The 19,407-nt window shown below is 49.2% G+C and overlaps 2 protein-coding genes across 5 annotated transcripts in view; one reads left to right on the forward strand and one right to left on the reverse strand.

The window, feature by feature from the left end:
- Positions 1-18,269, forward strand: part of Stk25 (serine/threonine kinase 25) — a 48,668-nt gene extending 30,399 nt beyond the window's left edge. For 2 of the 3 annotated variants that reach the window (XM_050125956.1, XM_050125957.1), the window contains 11 exons: positions 5,451-5,536; positions 10,883-11,113; positions 12,565-12,621; positions 13,298-13,406; positions 14,128-14,285; positions 14,371-14,556; positions 14,728-14,873; positions 15,129-15,243; positions 15,652-15,723; positions 16,904-17,040; positions 17,644-18,269. In XM_050125956.1, the coding sequence (XP_049981913.1) occupies positions 5,507-5,536; positions 10,883-11,113; positions 12,565-12,621; positions 13,298-13,406; positions 14,128-14,285; positions 14,371-14,556; positions 14,728-14,873; positions 15,129-15,243; positions 15,652-15,723; positions 16,904-17,040; positions 17,644-17,683 (1,281 nt within the window). In that variant the 5' untranslated portion in view covers positions 5,451-5,506 and the 3' untranslated portion in view covers positions 17,684-18,269. Of the gene's footprint in view, positions 1-5,085; positions 5,288-5,450; positions 5,537-10,882; positions 11,114-12,564; positions 12,622-13,297; positions 13,407-14,127; positions 14,286-14,370; positions 14,557-14,727; positions 14,874-15,128; positions 15,244-15,651; positions 15,724-16,903; positions 17,041-17,643 lie in introns of those variants that run through there. The other variant, XM_050125955.1, reaches the window with a different exon arrangement.
- The window catches only part of Farp2 (FERM, ARH/RhoGEF and pleckstrin domain protein 2), a 110,120-nt gene continuing 108,861 nt past the window's right edge, over positions 18,149-19,407 (reverse strand). For both annotated transcript variants that reach the window (XM_050125941.1, XM_050125942.1), the window contains one exon: positions 18,149-19,089. In XM_050125941.1, the coding sequence (XP_049981898.1) occupies positions 18,942-19,089 (148 nt within the window). In that variant the 3' untranslated portion in view covers positions 18,149-18,941. The remainder of the gene's footprint in view (positions 19,090-19,407) is intronic.

Consider the following 19,407-nt stretch of genomic DNA (forward strand, 5'->3'; position numbering starts at 1 on the left):
AAAAAAATATTCATGACGTCATAAAAACCAGGTTGAGTTGATGTTGTGGGGCCCCATCTTCATCCTGGAAACTTCAAAAATTACTGTAGGGAAATTTGTTGCTTGTTATGGGAAATTTAAACATTAACAACAAGGACATATTCTGACATATAAAGAAAGACACAGATATGAGGAAAAGCAAAGAAAGTTTATCAAGTATATGATTATCCTCATTCTGTCCCATTTCATGGCTCCTGATCTGAGACAGAAACTCTGATATAACTCTTATCAGCATGCTTGGAATTGAAGAGGGACTGAGCCATAGTCCAACTCTAAAACCATCTCTACATTTTTATAAAGAAGCATTCAAAGAGAAAAAAGAAAATACATATATATATAAAGTGAGGGGAAGGTGGTGTCAGGATGCCAGGGGGCACAGTTGGGGAGTGGTACCCAGGCAGATGCTGGCTCAATTGGTGCTGAGGGTGTGGGGGAAAGGGGTACAGCAAGCTAGGGAACAGTGGGAGCCAAGGACATGGCAGGTGTCAGAGCTGCCTGGCTGACAGCCTGTGGTTGGTGGCTGTAGCAGGACCAAGTGGGAATGGAGTGTCCTGTGTGCCCATGTGGAGGATTAGCAGCAGCAGAAGCCTGAGCAGGCTCTGTAGGTGGGTGCATGTGGCTTTGGCCCAGGGAGTGGACACAGGGGAACTACAGCAAAAGAAGGTGTGGGTGGTGGTGATGGGAGAAGCCACCCAAGGAGTCCAAGGAGTGACTGCAGCAGTGTGTGTGTGTGTGTGTGTGTGTGTGTGTGAATATGAAAATGTGAGTGTGTGTGTGTGTGAGTGAGTGGTGGCTTCAGAAGCATCCACATGATGTTGTGCCACATGTTGGGTGCCAAATGTTTTTATCTAAGTTACTCTATTATTAACAAGGACTTGGGAGTCAGATATTGGTATATCTGATATATATCTTTGATATATACCTGATATATCAAAGAGGGAGCAGAGAAGCCACTACAGAGGCCTGGTTTATGAAGTTTCAGAGGGATGTTTGTGAGTCCCTTAATGATATTATCAGGGAAGTTTGCTACTTTGAGTTGAGAATCTGTGGTTCTGATCTGTTGGGCCTGAAGAGGCGTGATTAACAAGATGCCAGAACTACTGAAGTGAAATTTTGCTTTGCTGGCTCAGTTGATGCTGGTCAGCTGGAGCTGAGAAATCAGTGGTGATTAAAAAGAGACCAGCAGGGGGCAGGAGAGATGGCTCAGAGGTTAAGAGCACCGACTGCCTCCTAGTCCTAGGACTAAAGTTGTGTACCACCACCACCTAGTGAAAATAGATTTTATTAACAAAATAAAATAGGATAATATAAAGCAACAACCATCATATCAAAGTTGAATAAGGCAAACCAACAGAAGGGAACGATCTCCAAGAGGAGGCCCAAGATCAGAGACCCACTTCTCCACACACTCAGGAGTCTTATAAAGAGATTAAACTAAAGACTATATGTAAGGACCTGGTACAAACCTGTGTAGGCCCTATGCATGCTGTGCCAATCTCTGTGAGTTTATATGAGCTTTTCTCAGTTGATTCAGAGGGCCTTGTTCTTCTGGTGTCCTCCATCCCCTCTGCCTCCCACACCGCTTCTGCCTCCTCTTCTGTGGGGTTCCCTGAGAAGGGAAGGATTTGCTGGAGGTGTATCACTTAGAGCTACATGTTCCAAGCTCTCTCTCTCTCTCTCTCTCTCTCTCTCTCTCTCTCTCTCTCTCTCTCTCTCTCTCTCTCTCTCTCTCCCTCCCCCACACACACNCACACACACACACACACACACACACACACACACACAGAGAGAGAGAGAGAGAGAGAGAGAGAGATGGCTGTGTATTGGTTCCCCTCTGCTGCAGGATGAAGCCTCCCTTATGATGGTGGAATAAAGTCTTGATCTGTGAGTATAGCTGAATATTATTAGTAGTCAATTCAGCTACACTTGATCTGTGAGTGTAGCTGAATATTATTAGTAGTCATTTTATTATTATTATTTTTTTTAGAGCAGCCATGTTTTGTTTTACCCTAAGTCTCTGGGCTATGTAATCTGGTTCTTGTCACCCAAGCAGTGTCCCATATGAGCTCCATTGTGAAGTGGGCGGGCCTGACGTCAAACCAGACAGTGATTTGTAACTCCCACGATCCTGTTCCACCATCGCACTATCGTATTGTGCGGACAGGACAGAATGTAGACCAAAGGTTGTGGCTGGGCTGGTTTAACCTTTCTCTTTTGGTAGCCTGCAGAGTCCCTTCCTTAAGACAGTAGAGCATGTGAGCAAAGGTTCTTTGTGGGCATCAGCTTGACTTCTCCATGTTCAGCATGGATATTACACAGACTCTTAACTACTGAGCCAACGCTCCAGCCCCAAGATTGAATTTTTTTAAGTGTTTGAAATTGTAAGACTATGGGACTTTTTAAGTTTGTAAAATGTTTTATATTGTGATGTCGAAATTAATGTGTAATCCTGGGGCTAAAATATGCTGTGCTTTACAGTTTGTGTGTCAGGTTGACAAGGGGGTCAGTTGTGCTGGGTGATTTTATGTCAACTCAAAATACACAAAAGTCATCTGAGATCATAAGGTCAGGATGTAGGCATTTTCTTAATTAGTGATTGATGAGGGAGGGGCCAGTCCATTGTGGGTGGTGCCATGCCTGGGCTGGTGATCCTGGATTCTATATGAAAGTAAACTGAGCAAGCAATAAGAACAAGACAGTAAGCAGCACCCCTCCATGGCTTCTGCATCAGCTCCTGCCTCCGGGTTCCTGTCCTGTTTGAGTACATGTCCTGGCTGTGCTAAAATAAACAGTGGTACGTAAGCATTGGCCAAATAAACCCTTTCTTCCCCACGTTGCTTTGGTCATGGTGTTTTATCACAGCAATAACTAAGCCACAATGATTTTATTGTTTTATATGTATAATAAGACATTCCACACCCATGTATGTCCGTGTTACCACTTATGTGCCTGGTGCCCACAGAGGCCAGAAAAGGATTCAGATCCCCTGGAATTGGAGTGATAGATGGTTGTCAGTCATCATGTAGATGCAGGAAATTGAACCTGGTTTCTCTGCCAGAGCCTGCTCTTCATGCTCTTGGGAAATGCTTCACAGCCAAATCACAACAGAAGTCTTCCTAAATAGCAACAGCTCCTGGCTATCTGTTTGATCCAAGAATAAGGAGATAAGAAGACATACAATTTAATCTCATGAATAGGGCTTTTCACATTGAATGTGAAGGTACCTGCTTAAAATTCCATCACTTGGGAGGCAGAGCCAGGATGGCTGTAAATTTGAGGCCAGCATGGGCTATGTAGTGAGTTTTAGGTCAGCCTAGGCTATAGGGTGAGATCCTGTCTTAAAAGACAAGTACAAAAGTACAACCATTAAGAATTTTGGTTGCTCTTTCAGAGAACCAGAATTTAGTCCCAGCATCCATGTCAATCAGCAGACAATCCACCTTGTAACTCCAGCACCAGAGAATCCAACGCCCTTTTCAGGACTTAATGGTTGTAACAGGTCTTTCTTTGGATGCCATTTCCTGAACACGGAGACATATTATTAATTATGAAAGCTTTCCTTGGCTTAGGTTTGTTCCCAACTAGCTCTTAAAACTTAAATTAACCCGTGTATATTAATCTGAGTTCTGCTATGTGGCCTGTTACCTCTCCTTAATACTGTATATCCTACTTCCTTCTTGTCTAGCTGGTGCCTTTCAAATTCCTCCCCTAGTTCCTTTCTCTCCAAGAAAGACCCGCCTATCCTCTCCTGCCTAGCTATTGGCTGTTCAGCTTGTTAGGAAGCCAATCAGTAGGTTCCCTTGGCAGATGAGGTAAAACAGACCCATCTTCAGTATATAAATAGATTATCTTGCTCCAAAGCTACAGAGAAACCTTGTCTCAAAAAAAAAAAAATTATCTTGCAACAGGTGGGTAACCATTCACATGTAGCATACAGCCCAGAAATAAGTCTTTAAAAAACAGAGTAGGACTTGCCAAATGCCAGGTTTTGCTATAGGAGGGCTAGATAGGGGACTCAAACCGTCAGGCTATCTTGAAGGCCACACCACAGATAGTCTCTTTCAGGGGCAATAAACATCTTTGCCCCCATTAGCGGGACATAGTTCTATGGGGCCCAGTGTTTGCAGGAAGTCTACTTTATTCAGGGGAGGGGGATAACACAACGAACACCCTAATGACCATGTAGTAAAGTTTGGAGATGAAACAGAGTTGGATGCAAGGTGCTGTCTTGGATGCAAGATTTGAGAAGGCCCCAGGATGGTGCAGAGAAAGGAAATCCACCAGGGAGCAGACACAAAACGCCTTCATCAATGGAAGAGTCAGGGGGGAAGCTGTGGGTTTGCAGGGAGCCTCACAGGCGTTGAGTCTGTAGAATGGACACAATACCGGGCAAATCTCCCTCCCGTGGCACACTAGGAGACTGTGCTGAGGCAGACACTGCAGACCTGGTCCCTCATGACGAATTCCACCTGATTTCACAGGATGAAGGGCATCTTCCAGCTTTGGGACACCTCACTAGGACCACAGACATCTTTCTAGCACCCGGTCTTGTCCTAGGGCCCTACGATTATACCTTTATATATATTTATAGGGAAACTGAGGCAGGAGAAGTATGAGCTTCAAGGCATGAGCTGTGCTGAGCGACTTCTCTAAGGCGTGTGTGTGTGTGTGCGTGCGTGTGTATATTGCGTTTAAAGCTAGAGCACCAGGCTCTGAGGGTAATGTGGGTCGTGAATCTATGATACTAGTCCTAGCCCCGAGGCTTCGTAAACAGCTTCGGGGAAAGTGAGGTGGATTGAAAGGCCTGGAAAACTTCAGGGCAACTGCGCACGCGCTGTACCCGGCACACCGCGCGGCCTAACTGGTGGGTCAGCCCTTGCAAGAACCCAACTCAAGGTTCCAATCCAATCTGTGGTGTGTAAGTGCCTCTCGACGGTCCGCCCCACTGCATGGCCTGCTGGGACTTGTAGTCTGACACCCCCAGGGCCGCAGAGTATCCGTGCGACTCCGCATCCTACCGCACAGCCAGCTGGGACTTGTAGTCTCAACTTCGCGGGCCCGGGGTACCGGGCGGGCGGCGGGACTCCTAGTCCCACAGAGCCTCGCGCTCGCCACGACACCCTGCCCATAGCCTCTGCCTCCACCTCACGGGTTGGGAGGCCTGGGCGTTCCGGGAGACTGAACTGCGGTGGGAGCCGCCGTGGGGACTGCGAAGCGGGCCGGGACTCCGGGATGGAGCCTCCCGGAGGTGGGCGCCACCAGCGGGCCGCGCCTGGCTGTTTGGGAGGCCGGGCACGCCCTGAGGGCGGGTCGGTGGGCCCCGGGCTCGGGACCGGAGGTCGCGGGTGGAGGGACTCCACGGAGCCCGACCCTGGGCTGCTGTTGATCCAGCGGCCTGCGGTTTCTCGCAGGTGCTTGAGGCGGACGGGCGGAGTGGCTACGACGGACCGGTCGGGTCAGCGGGGACATGGCTCACCTCAGGGGCTTCGCGCACCAGGTGAGTGTGGGCGTCGGCGTGCCCTGGGTTGGCGGTTCGCGGTGGAGCGGATCTCTCCACGCCAGGCGGGAGAGGGGCGGAGGCCGTGTACCCTGGGGAGCGTCTGCGGGTCCAGGTCACCGTGGCCTGTGCGACCCGACCGAGCCGGCGGAAGACGAGATCCACGGGGCCCCTCTGCTATGTGACGGCTCCTGCTCAGGAGCTGCTGTGGACAGGTGCAGGACCTGCTTGAGCCAGGCTCGGAGCGCCTCCAGAAGATGGGCTTTTCCTTCCTAGGCTAACGGGATGCAATCCCAGCACGGAACCGCACAGGCGTGGAGGATGAGGCGGCATAGGGTTCAAGGACTCGGGGATTTGCTCTCTGGATCCCTTCTCTCCCTTTCTCTTTGTTATTTCAAAGCAAACGTGACAGACAGCCGTTAGTGAAGTGGAGTGGACTGCCCTGGTGGCTGATTTTCCTGGGCTTAGCTGTGAGATTTGCTTTTTGGTTAGACTTAGGGTTGACAGTTGCCCAGCGAGGGAATCAGCTCTTGAGAACAGAGTAGCCCCCCCCCCTTTCCCCCTGCATCCTTGAGAACTGGGTGTGCAGACAGGAAGCGCGTCCGTCCGCTGCTTGTGGGCAGGAACTGGAGGCAGGGCTCCTTGGAGGAAACCAAGCCCGCCTGGAAGACTACTCAGCTGTTGGGTAGGGCGTTCGGCCCAGCTGTCAACAGATGGGATCCCCGGCTTGCTAACTGGTGCTGAATTAAGTTAACACATTTTAAATGTTTTTTTTTTTTTTGACATTTTGCCTCTAATTATATAACATTCTGAGAGGAAAAATGTGCCTCTAGTTTATTTTTAAGAGGTTTAGCTCCTGTAGGTCCCAGGATGACACATTGGAGCTGTGAACTGTAAGGGAATAGAGGGATGCTGGCTAGGAGACCTTTCTCAAAGACAAAGCACCTGTGTCCAGCCTAGACATACTTGGCTTCTGAAAGTAATATAAACCTTTCTAGGGCTCTTTTCTCCCAAACATGGCTGCCATGGAGTCCCTTGAAACTGCCCATTTGTGTGGTAAGGATTCTGTTGTCTTACATAGCCTCGCTCCTGCCTTAGATTACCCTTTACCTGGCCATTCCATCTCTGGAAGGACCAGATGGTTATGGGCAAGCACTGTGTGGTGGTAGTTGAGGGTGTGTATTGGGTAGCTTCTCTTTTGGAGGGATGGGGGGTGACACACAGCAGGCGTGTTGGCAGATACACAAGAGGCTCCATTGTAGCGAGCTGCGTGGTGTCACACCTGATGGAGATGTATAACAACTCCTATGGCTAAAGTCTGGCTTATGCCTGATCACGCAATGATTATCAGCTGCCTGCATATGCGTGAACCTATAGGCAGTGCCTACCTGGCAATCCGGGATTGGCAGCCCATGCTTACTTAAGGGCTGGGAGAGGTTTGCCCGAGGGGGGGGGGTAAGGAAAGAGAGGAAAGAGAGAGGAGAGAGGGGAAGAGAGAGAGAAAGTGAATAAAGTCCTGGAATAAAACTGCAGTGAGAAGAGCTTCACCCTTGCTGGGCGAGGTGGGTGTGACCCTCCATGTATAACAGCCTTAGGAGTAAATGGAGAGTATAGTCTCAACTGCGCAGAGCCAGTTACATGGCTTGAGTGATGGTTCATAGCACATCTGTCCAGAAGAGAAATCTGAGCCACCCAGATCAGGACGCTGCCTAGCGGTCCCAGTTAGGGTTGGGACTAGGGCTGCTTCAAAGATGTAAATATAATGTCAGGACCGTGCTGGCTGGTCCATATATGTAGCTATCCAAAAAGCATTGACTTTGAAGAGTGAGGTTCCCTCCTTTCTTGCTGAAAACTTAGAACTCTGGCTTTGTGGTCTGCTGTACTCTCTGAGGCAGTGGTGAATGAATGCATGACCCGAGGATTCCCTTCTTGGGCTGCTGTGGTGGACCCAATTCTGACTGTAGGCTCCCCAAGGGGAGGACAATTAAGGATTCTCAGTATGGCTGGGCAGTGTGGGAGGACTTTGTGTCTGTCAGGAATGGGAAAAGGGGCCCTTGAGATCAGAGGGTGGTTCTACATCACCCAGGTTTTCTCAGGCTGCTTAGCAGGCACTAGATGAACCAGTGATAAGACTTTTTAGCCTCAGGTCATCAGCTAGACCTCCTGGAGTCTTGAGATGGCTCTCAAGGTGGAGCAGTAGCAGCTGAGGAAACAGTAGGACTAAGTGGTAAGAGGAGGGTTTGAGGAAGTGTTTGTGGGGGCTCTTGGAGCAGAAACAGGCAGAAAAAGGTCTGCTCTGTGGACCTTATCCTGCACCTGGTTTTCAGGACTGGCTTTGAGCAGGGCATCAAGTGGTCCCTGCCCAGACAGGAGGTGGCAGAAGACTGAGGTACTTTTGTACCGATCTCTTACACCTTTATTGGTGGTCTACACACTGGTGAGTGTGCTGAGAGTGCGTGGCTCAGAGTGTTTAATTCTCATCCGGCTTGGGTCCAGTGCCAGTCTTGGAACAGCCAAGGTGTCTGTCTTATCAGCCACACTGGAGGAGTTTTTCTTGGCTTTTCACTTGAAAAGCTAAGAGCTTGGGGGGCAAACACTACTCCCTGGCCTGTGCAGCCTAAGGTATCTCAGGCAGTGCTCTGCTTCCTCTGTCTGGTCAAATCTCAGTGTGGCCTTTCAGGATTTCAGGCAGCAGATCTGCTCCAAGCATCGACTGTCGCTCAGTGAGAACTGGTCTCAGGGTTTGGCTGCCAGTTCTGATGAGGCTGTGAGAAGGGTCACTTTGGATGGATTGGTCTCCCTTTTCATTTTCTTTAAAAAACAAAACAAAGATTACATTTATTTATGAATGGGTAGGTGTGTATGTACCACAGTGTAAATATTAGAAGACCACTTATGGGCATTGGTTCTCTCCTACTATGTGGGTCCAGGGGATCAAACCCAGGTTTGTCAGGTTTGGTGACAAGTGCTTTTTTACCTAGTGAGCCATCTTCTGGTCCTGGTCCTTTTCTTTTCCTTCCTCCTTCCTCCTCCTTCCTTTTTTTTTTTTTTTTAAATAGGTCTATTTACTTTTATGTGTGTTTGTGAGTACATGCATGTATGTATGTACACCACATGTGGGCAGTGCTTGAGATCATCTGGGTTGTTGGGAACCAACTTGAGTGCGCTTAACCCACTGAGCCATCTCTCTAACCACAGTAGGGTACATATGGATACCACAGCTAGTCTACTCAAAGTGCTTGCTCTGGGCACTGCATGGCGCTGTGTTACAACTCAGGCCTCTCAGAGGCAGCTTTGCTTGGAGGGATCAGGCGATTCCTGTGTTGACACTGCCCTTGTTCCTGGAGCTCTTTTCTCCACACTTCTCTCTGCTTGGCTTGTAAATAGGCTGGGGAGTGTGGTTCTCTGTGTCTCTACGATTGAATTATCTCTGGAAAGTCTCAAATGGGGTTTAGTCAGGTCTCTGAAACCAGTTGCCTTGCTTGGAGAGAAGAGGCTGGGGCAATTAGGCCTCAGGGAGGCAGGCAGCATGTCATTCTTAGAGAACAGGCTCCTTAGGAACATGGTAAACACCTAGGACAAGCTGTTCCCTAAACACAGAGGGATTTGAGCATCAGTACTTAACACAGTTGTAAATAAATGTGGTTTGCCTTTTTGTGTCTTGCTCCCTGCACCCACCACCCCGTGCGGGACCAGGGGCTGAACTCCAGGTCTTGGTTATGCTAAGCAAAAAAAAAAAAAAAACTGTACCTCCCCATGTGTTGACCATGGCGCACGTATGGGTCACCAGACAGCTTTTGGGAGTCAGTTCTCTTTTTCCACCATGTGGGTCTAGGGAATCAAACTCAGTCTCCGTGGCAAGTGCCTTTACCAGATAAACCATCTCACCAGTCATATTCGGTTCCTTTTAATGGACATCCTTTTCGGGAAGCATTTCCTAATGGAGGTGAAACCTCGCAGGGTTGAAAAACTGGATGAGGTTCAGTATTCCCATTCCTAGGTCTTGGGCCTGCTAGTCAGTGGTATGGAGAGCACGTTCTTTTCCAGAGTCTGCCAGATATTACAGGCAGGGGACGCTCACTGATGGCCCTGGGAGAAGCTCTTCTGCTTCTGTCCTTTTCTGTGCAGCCCAGGAATGTCTCTGTTCCTGGAGGCAGCCCTGGTTCAGACGCTGTAGTGTGGTTTGGACAGAGGACATACCTTTGCATCCTGGTTCTTCACTTGTAGTGTATTGGTATTTAAACCAGGTGTCTTCAACACTGTTGGTTCAGCAATGATAAGTTCTTTTTCATTAACTCTAAGAGCCATCAAAGGCACTTTTTGTGTTTAGTATCTAGAATCAAGCATCTGAGAAAGTGTTCAACTCAGTGCTAGTCTGGGGGTGTAGCTTGCTAGAGGACTGATTTGGAAGTAGATCAGTACTTTAATGGGTGTAGCTTTTCGAAGTGTGGAAAACATGTTAGCTTGTGCTAAATTTTAATCTCTCTCCTTCCTCTCTCTCTCTCTCTCTCTCTAGTTTTGTTTTTTTTTTTTTTTTCCTTTTTTTCTTTTTTTGAGACAGGGTTTCTTTGTGTATCCCTAGCTCCCTAGCTGTCCTGGAACTAGCTCTGTAGACGATGCTGGCCTCGAACTTGGAGATCCACTTGCCTCTGCCTCCTAAGTGCTGGGACTAAAGGTGTGCACCATCATGCACAGCTAAATTTTATTTTTAAATTATGGGGGTGGTGTGCACATGTGCATGCAGGTATTCTCCAAGGCCAGAGACCTCAGATCCCCCGGAGCTGGAGTTGTAGGCGGTTTTGAGAATTGAGTTCCAATCTTCTGCAAAAGCAGTATGTGTGCTCTTAACCACCAAGCCATCTTTCCAGACCCCAGCACACATTACTTTTAACTGTTTTTTTTTTTTAGAACGGTTTTAGATTTATAGTAAAATGAGTTTTACAATACTCTGTTACACACACATATATATATTCCTACCTGTCATTTCTGTTAGGTCTTGGCCCAGCTCACTGTTAGACAACTGATGAGGGCACTTAGAGATGTGGTATTAACTAAGGCTTATAGTCTACATTTGAGTTTATAGATACATTTGAGTTGAGTCTATAGATACATTTGATTTACTGTATCCAATCTATTGAATAAAGTGATTCTTGGAGAGTGGAGAGTTTAGTTTTTCTGAATAAGGGTTCAGAAAAAAGCTGGAAAAGAATTGAGGTGAGTTCCCTTCCCTTTAGCTCCTTGCAGTGGCCATGCCCTCAGTCAGCAGAGCAGCCTCCTTCTAGTACTTCTTCTGGTGGGTGTTGTCTGTGCTCTGTCTCAACATTCTGTCCTTGTTGACTTCAATAGCACTCTCGTGTGGACCCAGAGGAACTCTTCACCAAGCTTGACCGCATTGGCAAGGGCTCGTTTGGGGAGGTGTACAAGGGCATCGACAACCACACCAAGGAGGTGGTGGCCATCAAAATCATTGACCTGGAAGAGGCAGAGGATGAGATCGAGGACATCCAACAAGAGATCACTGTGCTCAGCCAGTGTGATAGTCCTTACATCACCCGCTACTTCGGCTCCTACCTGAAGGTATCTGCAAGGTGGAGGGGCATCTGTAGTGGCTGGGGGTGGAGCACTCTGAAGATTCTGTGCCATGTTTTCTCCTTTGTTTCCAGAGGGATTAATTTGTACCCAAGGGTAGAGGAGAGCAGAGAAAGGCACTGCTGGGCACATGGGAATTCCTCTGGAAGGGCAAAGAGGGTCCCCACCCCCACCCCATAGCTGAGAGTCACAAAAAAAGACTGTTCTCTTGAGAAGTGCCAATCTGCGAGGCTCAGTTGGCAACCCAGCTGTCTTCTTATCTGTGGGTTCTGTTAGGCACAGTCTAAGGGGCCCCTGCGGGCAGTACTTTGGGGACCTGCAAGGAGGGCACTTGGGCTGTTGAAGTAGACTTAGCTACTGCTCTGAGCACTTGGTCTATCCATCAGGTGCCTCTACCAGAGGTATGGTAGCTGGGTGGTCAGTGAGGCCTTTTCTCCTGCTCTTCACCTTGGACGTTGTCTATTTTGACCCGGCTGGCCTCAAACTCACAAGAGATTGGCCTGTCTCTAAGTGCTGAATTAAAGTGTATGCCACCACTTCTAGCCCTCTATTTTTTGTTGTTTTTGTTTGTTTGGGTTTTAGTGTATAAGTGTCTTTTGGTTGTTGTTTTTGTTTTGAAGCAGGGTCTCTCTATGTAGTTTTGTGTCTCATTGTGCAGACCAGGCTGGCCTTAAACTCACACATACACTCCTGCTGCTTCCTCTCTAGTGCTGGGATTAAAGGCATACACCACCATGATTGACTTGGACCTCCTTTGAAAAATATTAATTTTTTATTATTACTTTTACCTATATGTGCCAGGTGGGGGTATGTGCACATGAATATGTGTGTGAGCCTGAGGAGGCCAGAAGAGGGTATTGGATCCACCTGGAACTGGAGTTAAAGCCCTTTGTGAGCCATATGATGCTGGTGTTGGGAATTAAACTTGGGTCTTCTGGAAGAGCATCAAGTGCTCTTACCTGCCAAGACATCTCTCTATCCCTTCTTTCCCTTTTTAAAAAACAAGGTCTTAAGCCAGGCGGTGGTGGCACACGTCTTTAATCCCAGCATTTGGGAGGCAGGCAGACAAATCTCTTTGTGTTTGAGGCCAACCTGGTCTACAGAGTGAGTTCCAGGATGCTCCAAAGCTACAGAGAGAAACCCTGTCTTGAACTCCCCCCCCGCCCCCCCCCCAAAAAACCACACAAGGTAGCCTCATCTGACCTTGAATTTGAGCTCCTCTCAAGTGTGGGATTATAAGCATTTACTACTTTGCCTGGCTAGAACCCTTTCCTATTTGGGTTCCTGGTAGGAACTAGCCAGTGTAGTTGCTGACATAGTAGCCTGAGCCCCTAGCTGACATCTTTTGGTGGAGGTAGAGGGGTTGGCCTGTGGACTCCACTCTTGGGTTTGCCTCCTTCATTGGCTGCCCAGGCACTGACATGTTTCTTTGCTCCCAGAGCACCAAGCTGTGGATTATCATGGAGTACCTGGGTGGCGGCTCTGCACTGGACCTGGTAAGATCAAGCTCAAGCAATGAGCAGCTTGCTGTGGGGGTTGTGGTGTCTTCCAGTGCCCCAGGGGCCACTGCTCCGCAAACTCTTAGGCTTGTGGGCTTTCTCAGGCCACCTGTCTACTGACTTAGTGCTTTAGATGTTAATCAGGAATTGTCAATTCCCAAAACAAATTACTGCTTATCTTGCCCTGATTGATGGTGAAAGAGGTCTTGGGCCTCTACTGGCCTGGGGTCATAGGCACGGTTAGAACCCCCAAATAAATAAGAGGGTCAAGGTCATGGTTAAGAACCTACTCTCATCTTTATAATCACAGAAAAGATAAAAAATGGCTTGTTTTATTTTAGTTTATTTTTTTAAGACAGGGTTTCAGCCAGGTTTAACAGCCTTGGCTGTCCTGAACTCACTCTGTAGACCTGGCTGGTCTTCAATATCTGCCTGCCTCTGCCTCCCAAGTGCTGGGATTAAAGGTGTGCACCACCACGCAGCCTCTGGAAAAAGCCTGTCCCCCCACTTCTCCTTCCCTCATTATCCTTGACATCTGAAACTTTCAGAATGAAGGAACACAAAAGCCTTATGCAAGGACTCAGAAATTGGTGGGTGGTGGAGCTCCAGAGCTGTGGTGGTGTGGGTTTCGTAGCTACAACCGAGGTTCTTCTTCCCTGATGTCTTTCTTCAGCTAAAACCTGGTCCACTGGAGGAAACCTATATTGCCACCATTTTACGGGAGATTCTGAAGGGCTTGGATTATCTGCACTCAGAGCGCAAGATCCACAGAGATATCAAAGGTCCCGCGGGGTGGGCATGGCTGCAGTTCTGCTCATGACCTAGAAAGAGATGGGCATGTAGAACCAGTAGATTGTGGTGCCTGAGGGCATGGAATGTGGGGAGCCCTTCTACCACCTGGGAACTGGGGTGTATGTTTTTACCCCCTTTTTAAATGGCCACACTGAGGATGGAAGCTAGGGGATTGTGCACGCTCAGCAAACATTCTGCTCTGAGCTACTTCCCAAGCCTTGGAAAACCTTCCTAGTCTCAGTCTTCACGTATGTGAAGGAAACCAGTTGTGTACCTAGTACATGGCAAAAGCCTTGACTCAGCATCAGGTGTGGTCCAGTCCTAATGAGGACTCACAAAGCTGGGCCAGCCCACTACCTGTGGACAGAGTGATGGAGTTCCTGACTAGCTCGTGTTAGCTGTACCCTTTGGTTAATGTCACTATGATTAGATGTGATGTGGATGTCACCTTTGTTGGGGTTTGTCAGAAAAGGCAAACAGGGAAGCCCTGGAGCAAAGATAGGACTACTCCTGTAGGTCCCCCAGCTTGCCTGCTTCTGTCAGCAGTGGCCCGCTGGCCCACAGTGGCAAGAAAAACCGAGGTCCCAAGACATCCCTGCTGCTATCCCCAGGGGCCAGGGATCCCATGACTCATCAAGGAGTTGCATGCAGGGCTACTTGGGGCGGGCTCTTGGAGCCAAGGATGATGCCCACCTGTCCTGTATTGAGCAGCTGCCAACGTGCTGCTCTCGGAGCAGGGTGATGTGAAGCTGGCAGACTTCGGTGTGGCTGGGCAGCTCACAGACACACAAATCAAGAGGAACACATTTGTGGGTACTCCCTTCTGGATGGCACCTGAGGTTATCAAGCAGTCTGCTTATGACTTTAAGGTGAGTTCTGGGTGGGAGGTGGGAGTACACTGCTACCAGCCCAAAATGTTACATGCAGCAACTGTCCTGTGTGATACCTGTCTAGGCTGACATCTGGTCCCTGGGCATCACAGCCATCGAGCTGGCCAAGGGGGAGCCGCCAAACTCTGACCTCCACCCTATGCGAGTCCTGTTCTTGATTCCCAAGAATAACCCACCCACGTTGGAGGGCCATCACAGTAAACCCTTCAAGGAGTTTGTAGAGGCCTGCCTCAATAAGGACCCACGATTCGTAAGGCTTATCTCCACTCCCCCCTCCCCCAGGCAGCTGAGGGTCTTGGGGAATCTTATGAAGGGAGGATGCTTATTTGGGGTAAGACAGGGCCCAGCCTTCATATCCCTACCTGCCCTGCCTTGTGTCCACTGTGAGGGTGGAACTCAGCTCTGACTGTCTTCCTGGCAGCGACCCACTGCCAAGGAGCTCCTGAAGCACAAATTCATCACACGCTACACCAAGAAGACCTCTTTTCTCACTGAACTCATTGACCGCTACAAGCGCTGGAAGTCTGAGGGGCATGGCGAGGAGTCCAGTTCCGAGGATTCTGACATGTAGGCTTTGTTGTTGTTCTAAAGGGCTCCCCGGGTGCTTTGATGCCAGCGGAGGTCTCCTCCAGAGGCAGGCTTAGAGTTAGTTGCTAGGGTGGGGACTGATATTGGGCAGGGAACTTTCATGCTGAAGAATAGGGCCTTTTAACTGGGGCAGCCTAGGCCAAGAGGCTACCTCAGAGAAATAAGATGTAATTGGTACGATGGTTACTTCCAGCCCTGTCTCCATCAGCTCTTCTGATTCTTTATCCTCTTTAGTGATGGCGAGGCTGAGGATGGGGAGCAGGGTCCCATCTGGACGTTTCCCCCAACCATCCGGCCAAGTCCACATAGCAAGCTGCACAAGGGGACTGCCCTGCACAGCTCACAGAAGGTCTGTTCATACCCTGGGCCAGAGCACGGCCCATATGTACCAGTCCTGCCTCAACTTCCTGGGGAAAGCAGATAGGGACTGCATGCAGTCTGGGTACAAGGCTTTGAGGAGGTCAGCTCCAAAGTGCCTTTGACCTAGGGCTATTTTAAACACTCATCTGGGGTCTGGGAAGGACAGTGTAGAGCATGTGGTTCCTAAGCTTAGAGTGGTATTGAGCTAACTAGGAATCATACTGAAACCTGGGTCTTCTGTGGTTAGGTGTGGGCCTGATGAGAACTGATGGCTTGTAGTTTGGGAGTTGACCCCTGGTGTATATACTCTGTCAGCTTAAGCCAGAGATTGAGGAGACAGGGAAGGGAGCCTCTCTTATCTCCTCCATGTACCCAATGCCCTGCTTTCCCATTGCAGTCTGCTGAACCTATCAAGAGACAGCCAAGGTCCCAGTGCTTGTCTACGCTAGTCCGGCCTGTCTTTGGAGAGGTGAGAATTGGGGTGAGCCTGAGGTCATGTGGAGTAGTAGCTTTGTTCATTATAAGTGCTCCCTGCAGAGCCATGGAGTGGCGTTCTAGTGGGCCCTGTTCCCTGGCTTTATCCATTTGATCTCTGGGTCTGTTGCAGCTGGTTATGCGCAGGCTTGTGGGTCTAGATTCTTAGCTGGAAGAACCATAAACCACCAGGAAGAACTGACCTGGCCAGAGTCCTTTTGTGTTCCCAGACCTGCTAAGGTTGTCTGCCATTACAGTACTACTGTGTTTTTCAGTGTGCAACTACCACATGGTTCTTCTGTGGAGGAAGACAAAGAATTGTTGATGTTGGGTCAGTCCTAGGCCAGGGAGGTGATTCCTTGGTGGCCACTTGACCTTATGTCACTGGTACCTGCTGAGAGAAGTCAAAGCCATCATCAGAAATACAGTGCAGCAAGCTGGGTGTGGTGGCGCACACCTTTATTCCCAAACAGAGGCAAGTGGATCTTTGGGTTTGAGGCCAGCCTAGTCTACAAAGCAAGTTTCCAGGACAGCTGGGGCTATTAAACAGAGAAACCGTCTAACAAACGAACACAAACACACAGTGCAGCCAGGAATGAGTGCTCACACATGAATGTGAAGGTCAGGCAGTAGGTGTAGGCCTATCTTCCCACCCCTGTGGGTAACAACAGCACCTGGAGCCATGGAGCCCAGGGAGGGAGTGCAGGATGTAGGTGAATAGAAATAGCCATCTCCCTGAGGACAGTGGGTAGAGTAGGATTTGGCAGTGACCCTAGCCAGAGTAGTAAACAGCCACTTAGTGCTGTTATGGGCAACATGCAGTGTTGCCCAGGGCCAAGAAAGGACTCCTTAAGTAAAAGTACTGTCAGGAAAGGAGGTCCCAAAAGTGGTTATCAACGCTCTGTAGTCTGATCTGGGATGTCCGTCAGCATCCTTGTAGTGTGCTCTGGGTTACTGTACTAATTTCTGAGTTAGACTGGATCTACCTAATTTGACTTCCTGACCTTCATCCTGTGAGAAGCCATTTGTTCTGACCTTTTGAGAACCCTAGTCAGGGAGAGGAGGGCCACAGAGCCCCGTCAGCAGGGCCACACAAAGTGCTGCCTTGCTTTCTGTAGGTCCAAATGTGGGTCTCAGGTCAGATGCAGTAAAAACGGTCCATGTTCTCTCTACAGCTCAAAGAGAAGCACAAGCAGAGCGGTGGGAGCGTGGGTGCCCTGGAGGAGCTAGAGAACGCCTTCAGCCTGGCTGAGGAGTCCTGTCCTGGCATCTCAGACAAGCTGATGGTGCACCTGGTGGAGCGTGTACAGAGGTGAGCAAGTGCCCTGACTTGGTAGGAATCTCCATGGGGGAACTGAACACAAAACATTCTTGGAAGCAGCTGGTTTGGTCCTCCTTTTTTATGGTTAGCATACTCTCTCATTTGTGCCTTTGGAGTTAAGAGAGGGAGAGGCAAGTGGGCCGCTTGTGGCTTTGAACCACATTAAGGTTGGACCTCAGTCTCGGGCAGTGTCTGGACAGAGTTGCACAGAATGGGTCCTGACCTTTCTACTTGGTGGCGTCCTAGAGTTCTGTGCCCCAGGAACAGCATGGATACCGTGTAAGCCAAGGACTTGTCTACTATTGATGGGGAACCCTGAGCTGATTCATGCCCGTGAAGGGACGGGGCAGACACTAGTCCTTCCTTGGCAGCTCCACAGACTCGGGGTTAGAGGCAGTTGTACCTGTTTCTTCTCCCATTTCCTCTGGATCCTGTCCTTATATACCAAGAGACCCACCCCGGGGTTTGGTCTAGTCAGCAGTGACCTGAAGACTGAGGACATCTTGTGAGATGCTGTGAACTGCACATCTGAGAGGCTTGTGAGGTGCTGCTCAAATACATGCCCAGGACAGTAATGGTACCTTCCACTTCCAGGTTCTCACACAGCCGGAACCACTTGACGTCTACGCGCTGAACTGGATGCACTGCTCTTCACAGAGAGGGAGAAGAATGCGTTTTGTTTTGAGCTCTAAAAGGACTGACTTGGAAGCCTTCGTGTGCTGTGCTGCAGCTGCAAAGACCTACCAGCCTGTAGGCTTCACCAGCCAGGTCACCTCCCTTCTGCCCCACCATAGTGTGCTGCCCTGCACAGTAGCACTCGACACCTGTGCTCACCTCCTGGGTTGGCCAACGCTACAGTAGGTAGCCAGGGCCCTTGAAGAACTGGGTAGCAATTTGGGAAGCTGGGGTGACCTTCCAGAATCTTTGGTTCTGCAGCTGCTAAACTAAGGATCAAAGCAACTGTTGGGCAACTCTGGCTCTCACCCTCCACCAGGGATAGTGTCTCGGGGGCTCATATGGTCCAAGATGGTCATAATTTGGTGTCAGTTCAGGTACTGTGTGTTCTCATGAGTACTCAAATCGTTCAGAATATTTTGCACCCCCCCTTTTTTTTTTTTTTTTTAAGAAAATTGAACTTGCTAAGTATTCTGACAGTAAGTATTAGTTTTCATAGAGTATTGAAAGCCCTACCATTTCAATAAAGACCTGGATTGGAGACATTCTGATGATGGAGCCTGGCCAGATGGGGTTTCTGTAGCCTCTTAGCTAGTGTCCTTTCTAAATGTTGGTATATAACCTGACAGTTTCCTTTGGCTTGCTGGAGAACAAAGTACGGCAGAGGGGATGCTGGTGGGTGGGGTTATATCCTTTCATTATAAGTCACATAAGTGAACAGGAGTCATAGGCCTGCCCTACTTGATGAGAAATACCAGGAACTAATAAGAGGAGCCCTGGTGGTGGGGTCTTTGGTTTCTGCTTGTCTAGATGGTATGTGGGCTGGGAACCAGAGTAGCTTTTGCCCTTCTCTTGTTTCGCTATATCTGGAGGCTAACCCTGAGGTTATCACATAAGCCTGAGTATAGTGCTGTCTAAGGCAATGTGAATTTGGCTATTGGTGCTACAGGTAGAAGTAGAAGCATCCAGTCCTGTGTTTGGGGCCAGTCCTCAGCAGGGGCTGTGCTCACAAAAAAACGAGAACCCTCATTTCTTTTTCATGGATCTTAGACATGTGCCGCAGCCATCATGAACCTTCACTGGAGTTTGGGGAGGGCAGAACCCCTTCTGGAGGTCTGAAGGCCCATTCTAGGGTCAGTGCCACCCTTCAGCTGGTGGAAGGATGGCTCTGGTTGCTCAGCTCTGAGGGTGATACCTACACTCCCTGAAAGCCTTGGTCATAGGTTCTTGTCCATACAACCCGAAGGACATTCTTCCTTCCCTCTGATCTCTGCCTCCAGCCCTGGAGAGAGATGTGAGCAGTCCTGAGTGAAGCTTGGGGGTCTCTCCGGTGAGCTGCTGGCCCTTTCAATGACTTCCATCCACCTGTAGAAGGGTCACACCAGTGGCATATATTCACTTACCTTCCCAAGAAATGATGAATACAGCTAGTCAGTAAAGTTCTTGATGCTCAGTCATGAACTCAGTTTTACCCCTAGGACCTGAGTAAATCCAGGTGTGATGTGCACTTGTAACTCTAGCACTGAGGAGGTAGCGATGGATTCACTGGAGGCTAGCCAGCCTAGCCTCATCAGTGAGCCCCCAAGTGAGACACCTGTCTCAAACAAGGTAGATGGGGCCAGTGCTATGCCTTAGCAGGTAACAGCACTTGCCAAGCCTGGCAGCCCGAGTTCCATCTCCAGA

This window comes from Alexandromys fortis, unplaced genomic scaffold (assembly GCF_014885135.2).
Source record: "Alexandromys fortis isolate MF-2015 unplaced genomic scaffold, M_Fortis_MF-2015_v1.1 scaffold_254, whole genome shotgun sequence".
Classification (NCBI taxonomy): domain Eukaryota; kingdom Metazoa; phylum Chordata; class Mammalia; order Rodentia; family Cricetidae; genus Alexandromys; species Alexandromys fortis.